This window comes from Rhincodon typus, chromosome 20 (genome assembly GCF_021869965.1).
Source record: "Rhincodon typus isolate 14 chromosome 20, sRhiTyp1.1, whole genome shotgun sequence".
NCBI lineage: Eukaryota > Metazoa > Chordata > Chondrichthyes > Orectolobiformes > Rhincodontidae > Rhincodon > Rhincodon typus.
This window is the reverse complement of record NC_063351.1, coordinates 42,373,313-42,385,985: the sequence shown is the minus strand read 5'-3', so window position 1 is coordinate 42,385,985 and position 12,673 is coordinate 42,373,313. Positions and strand designations below refer to the sequence as shown.

At 46.1% G+C, this 12,673-nt stretch overlaps 2 protein-coding genes across 2 annotated transcripts in view; both read left to right on the top strand.

Moving 5' to 3' along the window:
* The first annotated feature begins 4,122 nt into the window (after positions 1-4,122).
* pgam1b (phosphoglycerate mutase 1b) lies at positions 4,123-10,241 on the top strand. Its single transcript, XM_020536166.2, has 3 exons — positions 4,123-4,747; positions 5,316-5,496; positions 8,853-10,241. The coding sequence occupies exons 1-3, from the start codon at positions 4,334-4,336 to the stop codon at positions 9,020-9,022; spliced, it is 765 nt and encodes a 254-aa protein (XP_020391755.1). The 5' UTR covers positions 4,123-4,333; the 3' UTR covers positions 9,023-10,241.
* A 984-nt stretch (positions 10,242-11,225) lies between these two features.
* Positions 11,226-12,673, top strand: part of hps1 (HPS1 biogenesis of lysosomal organelles complex 3 subunit 1) — a 40,845-nt gene continuing 39,397 nt past the window's right edge. Inside the window, exon 1 of the mRNA XM_048609215.1 lies at positions 11,226-11,979. Coding sequence (XP_048465172.1) covers positions 11,863-11,979 — 117 coding nt within the window. The 5' untranslated portion in view covers positions 11,226-11,862. The remainder of the gene's footprint in view (positions 11,980-12,673) is intronic.

The window sequence follows — 12,673 nt, the reverse complement described above, 5'->3', positions numbered from 1 at the left end:
AACCAAAAAAGAATCCCCCTCGTCCTCACGTACCACCCCACCAACCTCCGGATCCAACGCATCATCCTCCGACACTTCCGCCATCTGCAATCCGACCCCACCACCAAAGACATCTTTCCCTCCCCACCTTTATCTGCTTTCCGGAGGGACAACTCTCTCCGTGACTCCCTTGTCCGCTCCACACTCCCCTCCAGCTCCACCACACCCGGCACTTTTCCCTGCAACCGCAGGAAGTGCTACACCTGCCCCCATACCTCCTCCCTCACCCCCATCCCAGGCCCCAAGAAGACTTTCCACATCAAGCAGATGTTCACCTGCACATCTGCCAATGTGGTATACTGCATCCGCTGTGGCTTCCTCTACATCGGGGAAACCAAGCGGAGACTCGGGGACCGCTTTGCAGAACACCTACGCTCGGTTCGCAACAAACAACTGCACCTCCCAGTCGCGAACCATTTCAACTCCCCCTCCCATTCCTCAGACGACATGTCCATCCTGGGCCTCCTGCAGTGCCACAACGATGCCACCCGAAGGTTGCAGGAACAGCAACTCATATTCCGCTTGGGAACCCTGCAGCCCAATGGTATCAATGTGGATTTCACAAGTTTCAAAATCTCCCCTCCCCCTACCGCATCCCAAAACCAGTCCAGCTCGTCCCTGCCTCCCTAACCTGTTCTTCCTCCCACCTATCCCCTCCTCCCACCTCAAGCCGCACCTCCATCTCCTACCGACCAACCTCATCCCGCCCCCTTGACCTGTCCGTCCTCCCTGGACTGACCTATCCCCTTCCTAACTCCCTACCTACACTCACCTTTACTGGCCCCATCCCCGCCTCTTCGACCTGTTTGTTTCCTCTCCACCTATCCTCTCCTCTATCCCTCTTCTATCCGCCTCCCACTCTCTCCCTATTTATTTCAAAACCCCCTTCCCCTCCCCCTTTTCTGATGGAGGGTCTAGGCCCGAAACGTCAGCCTCTCTGCTCCTATGATGCTGCTTGGCCTGCTGTGTTCATCCAGCCCTGCACCTTGTTGTCTCGGATTCTCCAGCATCTGCAGTTCCTACTAACCCTGGGATATGGCTCCTTTTCCTGCACCAGTTCAAAAAGACTGCTCACTAGCACCTCCTGGAGGGCAATGAGGGATGGGCAATCAATGCCCACCCAGCCAGCAACAAAAAGGTCACAACAGAAAAGCGCTACAATGTTTCAGGGGGGAAATGTTGGTCTTTATTTCAAAGGGAATGGACTACAACTGGAATGCTGTGAAAGGTTTTGGGCTGTTAATTGAAGGAGCACGATATTGGCACTGGAGGTAGTCCACAGAAGGTTCACTCATTTGATATCAGGAATTGAGCAACTATCTTATAAGGAGAGGTTGGGTCGCTGTTAAAATATCATAGAGTCATACAGCATGGAACCAGACATTTCAGTCCAACTCATCCATGCCAAACAGGTTTCCCAAACTAAACTAGTCCCATTTGCTAGTATTTGGCCCATATTCCTCTAAACCTTTCATATTCATTCCAGATGCGTTTTAGATGTTGTAACTGAACCTGCATCCACCACTTTCTCTGGCAGTTCATTCCACATATGAACCACCCTCTGTGTGAAAGAATTGCCCCTCAGGTCTCTTCTAAATCTTTCTCCTCTCACCTTAAAATTATACCCTTTAGTTTTGATCTCCCCTACCCTGGGGAAATGACCTTTGCTATTCACCTTATCTATGCCCCTCACAGTTTTATAAACCTCTAGGAGGTCACCCCTCAACCTCCTATGTGCCAGTGAAAAAAGTCCCAGCCTATCCAGCCTCTCAATATAAGATTTAAAGTAAGTAATAAAAAGGTTATAATAGAGTTGAGAATTTCATTTTATTCCAGAAGACATTGGTGGTATTGGCAAGTTTTTGTTGGTGTTATAATGAACGCCTAAATTGTTGTGAGATATAGCAACTTGATAGTTATCCTTAGTTTAAGCATACAATCTACTCAGTCACTTAAACAGTTATCTTCTTTTAGTTATCAGCATGAAAATACCACTCAGGAATCGCTAAACAGTTGCTATAAATCTTATTATAGATGTATAAATGGTAAAACTAACCATTTGATATCTGTTGAAAAAATAGGTTATTTACCTAACCATTAATTGAATTGTGATGAACTTTTACTTTTTTTCTTATTATTTATGACTTTTGTCATTAATTTAGGTGCTATGATATGCTGACTTCTAAAAATTTTCACCAATGCTTTTGTAAAAATACACATGACAGTAAGTTGCAATCCTATTCTATTCTACATTCTGGGAACTTGTATCACCTATCAACACTTTGGGAATGGAATATATATCTATCTATCATGCTTAAATATTTGAAAATCATTTAGTTAATCGTTGAATTCTGGTCTCCCTGCTAATGGAAAGATGTTAAACTTGAAAGGGTGCAGAAAAGATTTACAAGGATGTTGCCACTGATTGGAGGGTTTGAGCAGAGGGAGAGGCTGAATAGGCTGGGGCAATTTTCCCTGGAGCATTGGAGGGTGAGGGATGACTTTATAGAGGTTTATAAAATCATGGATAGGGTGAATAGCCTTTTTCCCAGAGTAGGGGAGTCCAAAACTTTAAGGTGAGAGGAGAAAGATTTAAAAGGAACCCTGATGAATAGGAAGGGTTTAGAGGGATGTTGGCTAAATGCTGGAAAAAGGGACTAGATCATTTTAGGATATCTGGTCGGCATGAACAAGTTGGACCGAAGGGTCTATTTTCTGTGCTGTTTAACTTTATGATATCAAGGGATATGGCAATATTGTGGGAAAATGGGGACAATTCATGATGTAAGATGATGGAGGCAGGTTCAATTGGCTGAATTGTCCTTATATTCCTACTTCTATACATACTGCATTCCTTATCCTAGGTGAAAATCCTGGAAATCCCTCCCTAAGGTTGTCCCCAGCTTCTCTGCTTAGCCATTCTCTTGTTTTCAAGGATGACTTGCCTCTAAACCTTCTCAGGTGACTGATGAGTCCAAAGCATGACGTAGTGTCTCCATCACAGGTTCGGCAGACAGATGATGGAGCAATGTGAGGGTGGAATGCCCAGATTGCTGCTCACTCCTTTCTCTTACAAGGATGTTGACAGGGTTGGAGGTTTTGAGCTAGAGGGAGGGGCTTAATAGGCTGGGGCTTTTTTACTTGGAGTGTTGAAGATTGATGGGGTGACCTTATAGAGGCTTATAAAATTGTGAAGGGCATGGATAGGGTGAATAGCCAAGGTCTTTTCCCTGGGTTGAGGGAGTCCAAAACTAGAGGGCATAGGTGGAAGGGGACAGATTTAAAAGGGACCTGAGGGGTGGTGCATATATCGAACCAGCTGCCAGAGGAAGTGATGGAGGCTGGTACAATTACAACATTTAAAAGGCATCAGGATGGGTATATGAATAGGAAGGGTTTGCAGGTATAAGGGCCAAATGCTGGCAAATGGGACTGGATTAATTTGGGATATCTGGTCAGCATGGATAAATTCGACCTCTTTCCGCGCTGTACATCTCTATGCCTGAGACAACAAGGTGCAGGGCTGGATGAACACAGCAGGCCAAGCAGCATCATAGGAGCAGAGAGGCTGACGTTTCAGGCCTAGACCCTTCATCAGAAAAGGGGAAGGGGAAGGGGGTTCTGAAATAAATAGGGAGAGAGTGGGAAGCGGATAGAAGAGGGATAGAGGAGAGGATAGGTGGAGAGGAAACAAACAGGTCGAAGAGGCGGGGATGGAGCCAGTAAAGGTGAGTGTAGGTGGGGAGTTAGGGAGGGGATAGGTCAGTCCAGGGAGGACGGCAGGTCAAGGGGGCAGGATGAGGTTGGTCGGTAGGAGATGGAGGTGCGGCTTGAGGTGGGAGGAGGGGATAGGTGGGAGGAAGAACAGGTTAGGGAGGCAGGGACCAGCTGGACTGGTTTTGGGATGCGGTAGGGGGAGGGGAGATTTTGAAACTTGTGAAATCCACATTGATACCATTGGGCTGCAGGGTTCCCAAGAAACTTGTGAAATCCACATTGATACCATTGGGCTGCGGGGTTCCCATCTCTATGCCTGATGTTTCACTGACAGGAAGTTGTGGCTTATATCTTTGAATCTAGCTTTGAGCCAGGAAATAGGGGATGGTCCATCCGTTGTGCTGCTGAAGGTCGCTGTGCCCTCTGTACGTGCGGGTTTGCTGTCTGCTGTGTGGGGTGGATCATTGCGGAGCCTGAGAGCAGCAGATAGAGAGGGAGACTGAGAGAGAGTAAGAAGGAGGGTTAACAGGGAGAGTATCTGTAGGCTCAGCTCCGAGATTTGCTCCTGTTTGAGATAATGGCAGCTCACAGGTTGGTGTTGGTCCGACACGGGGAGAGCACATGGAACCAGGAAAACCGATTCTGCGGCTGGTTCGATGCCGATCTGTCCGATACCGGGAAGCAGGAGGCGGCCAGAGGGGCTCGGGCTTTGAGTGAAGCCGGTTACCAGTTTGACCTGTGTTACACCTCGGTGCTGAAGCGGGCGGTGCGGACCCTGTGGACGGTGCTGGAAGGGATTGACCAGATGTGGTTGCCCGTGGTGCGGACCTGGCGGCTCAATGAGAGGCATTACGGGGCCCTGACCGGCCTCAACAAGGCGGAGACGGCGGCCAAACACGGAGAGCAGCAAGTGAAAATCTGGAGGAGATCCTTCGATGTCCCCCCTCCCCCCATGGGGCCGGAGCATGACTTCTACTCCATCATCAGCAAGGTCTCCGCAAATTACCCCCAAAACTACTCCATTCTCCCCACTTTCGCACCCCCACTCCCCTGCCCATTCCCGTCTCCTCACCTTCCTCCCCCTCTCCCGCCCCCTTCCTTCTTCTCGCCCCCTCACCCCTCTCCATGTCCCCCCTCCCCACCCCCCTTCATCCCCCTTTCCCTGTTCCCCCTTCCTCCACGCCCCCACTTCCCCCTCTCCCTTCCCCCACTCCCGGCCCCCTTCGTCTCTCTCCACCCCCCCTCATCCCCCACTCCCTGTCCCCCTTCCTCCACGCCCCCCTTCATCCCCCTCTCCCCGCCCCCCCTTCATCCCTGTCCCCCCTTCCTCCACGCCCCCCTTCATCCTCTTCTCCCCGCCCCTGCCCCGCCACGCCCCCCCCCTTCCTCCCCCTTTCTCCCCCACTCTGCTCCCATTCCCCCCACCCTGGCCCTGGCCCTTTCCCACATCACCCCCCAACCCTGTCCATTCCTTCTTCCTTCTCCTTCCCGCTCTACTTTGCAAGTAACACATGTTTGTACAATTCTGAATAATGAAAGATGGGTATTTGTTTTCCTAGGACCGGCGCTATGCTGACCTGTCTGAGAGTGATCTTCCCGCCTGTGAAAGTTTGAAGGATACAATAGCCCGTGCCCTGCCGTTCTGGGATGAGGAGATCGCACCGCAAATTAAAGCTGGGAAACGGGTGCTGATTGCAGCTCATGGCAACAGCTTGAGGGGCATTGTCAAACATTTGGAAGGTAAATCAGTTCCCTGTGTGAGTGAGTCTAATTTCCTGCCTCTTCCAATGAAAAAAAAACCTGGGTATGGCCGTCCACAGTTTTGCACCTCCGCTCCTGTCTGAACCTGCATAGAGATTCCAACTCTGTCATGTAAACATTACCAAGATCACCTGTTTCCATCTGCATTGTGGGGGTTGCTGGGTGTGATGGCCTAATGGTGTTATCACTAGACTATTAATCCAGAAACTCAGGTAATGTTCTGGGGACCTGGGTTCAAATCCTACCTTGGCAGATGGTGGAATTTGAATTCAGTTTTAAAAAAAAAATCTGTAACTAGGAGTCTAATGGTGACTGTGAAGCCATTGTCAATTGTTGAGTCTGCTTCATTGATGTCCTTTAGGGAAGGAAACTGTCATCCTCAGGTGGTCTGATCTACATGTGACTCCAGACCCACAGCAATATGGTTGACTCTAAACAATTAAAGATGGCCCAGTGACACCCACATCCCCCTGAATGAATAATACAAGTCACATTGCCTCTGCCCATCTCTCAGCTCATTTGCCCCTGAACACTTTATCCAAGTCTTTGTCACAAGCCCATTGTATCTGCACTGGCTCTCTGCATGAGCATTATGACTTGGTGCCATTCTCCCACTTTTGCCCCAGAACCCTACATCTTGTTTCAATTCAAATAAGCATCCAGTGCCAAAAACAGAAGTTGCTGGAAAAGCTCAGCAGGTCTGGCAGCATCTGTGTTCTGAGGAAGAGTCACAGGACTCAAAACATTAACTCTGATTTTCTCTTCACAGATGCTGCCAGACCTGCTGAACTTTTCCAGCAACTTTGCTTTTGTTCCTGATTTACAGCATCTGCAGTTTTTTTTTTCGGTTTTTATTTTGGGCTCCTTGACTCCTTTATATTTCAAAAAGCTCATCCTTGCTTTCAGATCTTTCCATTGCCTCACCCCTTCCCTATCTCTGAATCTCCAGCCTCACGTTCCTCCCAGATCTCTGTGCTGCTCTAATTCTGACTTCTCGTTCAGTCTGATATTCGTCCTACGACCATTGACCTGGCAAAAATTGCTCCAAGCTTTGGAATACCCTTCCAAAACCTCTCCCCTTTTCTTTTAAGACACTAGTTTACATTTAAAAATCAAGTTTTTGGTCTCTTGTTAAGTCTTCACATAGCTGTCTTACAATAGTCCTGCATGGCACTTTAGAATGTTCTGCTAGCAGTAAATCATTGCAGGAATGCAAATTACAACAAAGGCCTGAGACACCATGGCTGTAACTTGAAAGTTAAGAGGTAAGATTTTATCAGTCATTTTGGCTGAAATCGGTACAAGAGTTTGAGAAATGTAAATATAAATATTCCAGAGCAAAATGAGTTTCCCTGGTCTGTTGTGGTAATTTTAAAAATATGCTCAAAGCTGATCACAGCCCTTGGCTCAAATTCATTGTCATTAGTGAGTTTGCAAATCGTCAAAGAGTCCCTCAAATTTAATCCAAGTACTGTGACTGTTGGAGCCCGTCTCAGGGACCTACAGCATTTGATTTTATTTTAGTGTCTAATTCACTGCCACTTCTCTTCGAGAAGGGACCATTGTGAAGAAATTCAGCACTTTTCTTTGATGGGCTTTCCATTCTGAATCTTTCAGCCTATCTGCCCTCATTGCTTTCTGTTTCTCTCCTTGTGTTTCCCAAATGCTACCAGACCTGCACTTTACATTTTTTTAATCTCAAAATTAATCTTTGTGGTCAGTAGGACCCTAATAGGCAATATCTTAACAACCTTACAATTTCATCTTTTTTAAATTTAACTTGCTGAAAATCTGACCTCTGTACCACAACATTATGAAGTAATGATGTTTTGTTGGATCAGTTGTGATCTCTAACTTGGCCTGTTCACTATGTGAAGCCCAGACTTTGCCTGCAGACCTGGATGTTGAGGAGGTCCTGACTTTAACCTATAAGTGATAACATCAGTTAAAGCTTGAATTTGTAAATATTTATACAGTTGAATTTCCAGTTGCAAATATAGCTTAAAAACTAGGTTTAATGTTATCAGTTAAAACAGGTTGTGTGTGTGTGTGTGCGCGCGTGCGCGTGCATGTGTTTTATTGTTGCCATTAGCAGGTCAGGTTACATGTTTGGAGAGAGGTCTTTCACCAGGACAGATGCTGCCTGAGTTGCTGGTTGCTGTCAGCATTTGCTGTTTTATTTTAGATTTTGAGCATCTATAATATTTTTCCTTTCCAGCATCCACTTGCCAGTAATGTTACAGTTTAGCATGGACCTGGGAAATGAGATTGACACAAAGACAGAAATTGCTGGAGAAACTCAGCAGGTCTGGTAGCATCTGTGAAGAGAAAGCAAAGTTAACGTTTTGGGTCCAGCGACCCTTCAGAATTGCTGGTAGCTAGGAAAGGCAGTATTTATGCTGAAAATGGGGCTTTGGGCGGGAGTGAGAGAATAGGTACCCCAGAAATGGAGTACCAGAGGAGAGAATGATAGTTAGTGAGACAAAGGGATGGATAATAGGGAGAAAGAAAAGCTGATAATGGGGTTATAATCAGGTGAAAATAGGTTGGCTGTGTTGAAAACAGCCCATTTCATGACAGGGCCTGAAGTGTGGAAGTGGGTAGAGGAGATAGAAGGACGTGTTCAGGCTCTAAAATTTATTGAACTTGATATTGAATCCTGAAGGCTGCAGGGTCCCCAAGTGGAAAATGAGATGCTGTTTTTCCAGCTTGCACTGAGCCTCACTGGAGCACTGCAGCAAGCCTGAGACAGAAGTGGGAATGGCGAATGGATTGTGGAGGGGAGAAAATTATGCTTCCTCTTTATAAACCTCTGGTTAGACATCTGGATGAATTGCACGCTGCTCCGGACACCATATCTCATAAAGGACAAATTGGTCTTGCCCTTAAGAGAGCACCCTAGATTGACCAGAGCTATCCTGGGACTAAAGGGTTAATTTATGAGCCAGGTTTCCTGTGACTAGACTTGTGTCCTTTCAAGTTTAGGAGATTAAGGGCTGAACAAGATGAGGTGGATTTGAAATGATTAAAGTTCAGGGTGGACAGAGAGAAATTATTTATTTGAGCCAAGCCGTTCTGGGATAATGTCAGGAAACTCTGTTCATGCAAAGTGGAGTGGAAATCTGGAACTCTTCCTCAAAAATTTGTTGAGGCTGGAGATCAAATGATGACTTTGAAACTTTGATAGATTTTTGTTGGATAAAGTATTGAATTGCAGAAGCACGGTGGACAAATGAGAGTTGAGGAACAGATCAACCACTTCTTATTGGAAGTGTCTCCAGGCCTCCTCCAGTTCCTGCATCTCTAACAACCTGATTTTGTTCTTCACTCGACAGGTATGTCTGAGGAAGCTATCATGGAACTGAACCTCCCAACGGGAATCCCCATCATGTACGAGCTGGATAAGAACCTGAAGCCAGTAAAACCCATGCAGTTCCTGGGAGATGAGGAGACTGTGAAGGCAGCGATGGCTGCTGTGGCCGCTCAGGGCAAAGCTAAGAAATGAAGAGTGGCACTGAGGGAGGGTGAAAACAAGTAGGAAGATCAGAAAAATTCCATGATATAGTTTCTTAAGGGAAAATATGTATATGTATGCATTTGGGGAAACCGTGACAACACATAACTCAGTTATCATTGGAGAGGATTTGTACTTCCTATCTTGCTTATTGAACATTCTTCCTTTGCACCTCCTCCAATTTTCACTTTCTTTCCCACCCCCTTACCTTCCTTCCACTCCTCCTTCTCTTCCTCATCCTCTGTTGCCTGTAGTGACTTGCGTTATCAGTTTTGACTTCTAAGAGCCATTGCACATTGCCCAGCCTTCATTGTGAATTTGAACTGTAGAGTATTATGTCACTCCTCCGTGAGAAATGTATTTTGGTTGATGTCCGGGATTGTAGCTGATTTAATTGACATTAGAGTTTTCCTTTGTGCATTGGCTAAGATTACACAGCCATCATTGTCCTTAATTAACTCTCAGTTCAATCTCAAAAGTTATAGCAGTGAGGACTAAACTGGGGAGGGCACAATGTCCTTATCAGTGAAATACTTTCACTGCCACTGAACAGACAATGGAATTAGCAAAGGCTCAGCATTAAAGAATTCCGTTTGTCAAACTGTCTGTAACTACTATGATCGAGTGAAGTGAGTTCACCACATTAACATTCAATGGGGAATACTAATGAGCCAATGAGTGAATAAATGAATATGCTGGAAGAAGTCAGGCAAGTCTCATGCTTACTGTATAGTCATAGTCAGCTTTAAACAATGAATCTTGAATGGAACAGTTAGGTAAAGAATGAGTGAATGGGGTCACAGACATTTTACTTAGAAGAGCACAGGCGCCTCACATGATGGGCTGAGTGGCCATCTCGATAATCATGACCAAAGACCAATTGCAAGCACCTTGTTCAATCAATCCATGAACAAAATGTTCAATTCAGGCTGTATCCTGAGTATTTTTGATTTGACAAGGAGCTAAGAATGGTGTTAGTTTGTATTTCCAACACTTGAGAAGTGCTGTCCTCTGTCAGTGTTAGATTCTTCAGTCTTTTCCCCACCAACCCCTTTGTGAATCTGCTTTCCTGCTTGAGGATGGTTGCTGTGTATTACAGTAAGAAGCTGACAAGATCCCATACATGACCTGAAGCCCAGTGTATGCCCATCTTTGCATTGCGAACCTTCCTGTAAACATGAGTCAGTGAATAAATGTAACTACAAGAACACTGTCGGTGTGGTCTGTTCATTTTATCGGATGACGTTTTTTTAATTGTTTTTTGAAAGATTTCCCTTCCCTGTCTTGTCCTTTCTCCATCCTATCTCCTTCCTAATCCTCATCCCCTTTACCAGACACAGAAGGAGGCGATGAGATGATTGGATTCAAGTTGTGATCTGGAACGTGCTCCCTGAAAGGATGGAGGAAGCGGAGCCTGTAGGAAATTGCAAAAGGCAATTGGATAGATACTTAAGAAGGAAATCTTTGCAGAACTGGGGCAAAAGATGTGGAAGTGGGAAAATTATAGAGCTCTTTTATCAAGGTGGAACAGCCATGATGGGCTCCTTCTGTGCTGTGAAATTTCACGATTCTGCTTCTCTGCAGAAAGTGAAGGCTTACGCTGGTTTGTAACTTTGTGAAGTGGCCATTCCACAGTATTTCACTACAATGGCTGTGAAGTGCTTTGGGGTGCTCTCAAGATTGGGAAAAGGTGCTTTATGAAATAATGCGCTTCCTTTCATAAATGATTTACCGAGACAAAATTTTTTAAGCAACAATTTTTGTCAAACCTGACCCAGACACTAAATGTTTTCATGTTCTTTCAGTGTATCAGAAGCTAAAGTTTCTAGAGATACCGTTGTGCCCCTAGTAATATAATCCAAATCTGTTCTCTCAGTGTGTCCTACTATGGGCTTTCACTTTTTGGGCTGAACGGCCTTTTCTGTTCCATGATAGTTGCTGGTTTGCTCAGTGACCGGAAGTTCTCTGTGAGCAATAACAGTACTGAGAATGCGCACAGGCGTTCGCCAATCATTGGTGAATCCGGAGAATTGGGGAGAATTGATTGGACAAGCCCGTCCCGCCCTTCTAATCTGATTGGGAGGGTGGGACGTCCGGGTGCCGCTGATTGGACAAAACTGGAGTTCCGTTGCCGCTAATAGGAGGAAGGCGGGTAGGTCGGGCGTCGCTGATTGGAGGAGGCGGGGTCACCTGGCGTCGCTGATTGGAAGAGGCGGGGATCCGGCGGCCGCGGGTCGGGCGGCCTGACTGGAGATCTTTTTATTATCTTCGGGGTCCGGAATCCATTGGGTCACAACATCCCTAAACCAGTGGGTCACCACAACAATAAATCAGTGAGTCACTGGCACCCAGATTCCAGTGGCTTACCACATCCCTAAATTAGTGGGTCACCAAGATTCAGAATCCAGTGGGTCATAGGGATCCAGTGGGTCACCACAACCATAAATCAGCGGGTCTCTGGGACCCAGAATCCAGTGGGTCACCAAGGCCCTAAATCAGTGTGTCATTGGGATCCACAATCCAGTGTGTCATTGCAAGCCTAATTCCAGTGGGTAATTGTGATCCACAGTTTGGTCAGTCATTGTGGCTCGAAGGTAATCGGGATTCTGAGGGTCAGTGAGTCATCACAGTCCTAAATCCTGAGGGTCATCAGGATCTTAAATCCAGTGGGTCATCGGGTTCCTCAGCCCCAGTAGATAACCTGAATTCAGAGTCCCAGTGGGTCATAGTGTTGGTGGTTGCCAGACTGGGCTGCTGCAGTGGTTAATGGCAGGGTTTGGGGTTGGCTTGTTTTGTTTGGATTGTACTGAGGGACACTAGGAGCCACAGCGATGAAGTGTCTGCTGATTGCCAGCGAGAGTGCCCAGGTCCTCTTTTACTGGACGGACCTGGAATTTGAAGTGAGCCTGAGGCAGCGATTCGAGAATTTGCTGGAGCAACACAGAGAGGTAAAATGGGGACTGTAGGGTGACAGCCTATTAACTCTTGGGGTGGAGTGTAGTTACACTGTACTGGAAGCTGGTGGCCATTTTTCAAAGTGATGCATTCTAGATGTTTTGACAATATGACTCATTAGGTTGGGGCCTCACTGTCCTCTCATGTGGATGTAAAAGATCCCATAGGACCATTTCAAAGAGAGTTGCCCAGTGTCTTGGACAATATTTAACCTTTAATTAACATTCACAGAAACTAATTATCTGGACAGTATTATACTGATGTTTACTGGGAGCTTGCAATGTTTCTTTCTTTACATCAGTAATTACATTTCATTGCTTGGAGAGTATTTTATGATGTCTGGTAGTACTCCTTCTTTATTCTTTCATATGATGTGGGCATTGCTGACAAGGTCAGCATTTGTTGCCCATCCTTAATTGCCATTTCAGGTGACAGTTAAGGGTCAACTACATTGGTGTGGGTCTGGAGTCAAATGTTGGCCAGACTGGGTAAGATTTCTTTTCCCAAAGAACATTTATAGTATATAGTAAAAACCAAAAGAACTGCGGATGCTGTAAATCAGGATCAAAGACAAAGTTGCTGGAAAAGCTCAGCAGGTCTGGCAGCATCTGTGAAGGAGAAAACAGAGTTAACATTTCGGGTCCGGTGACCCTTCCTCAGAACTTTATAGTATATAGTGTCTGCTGT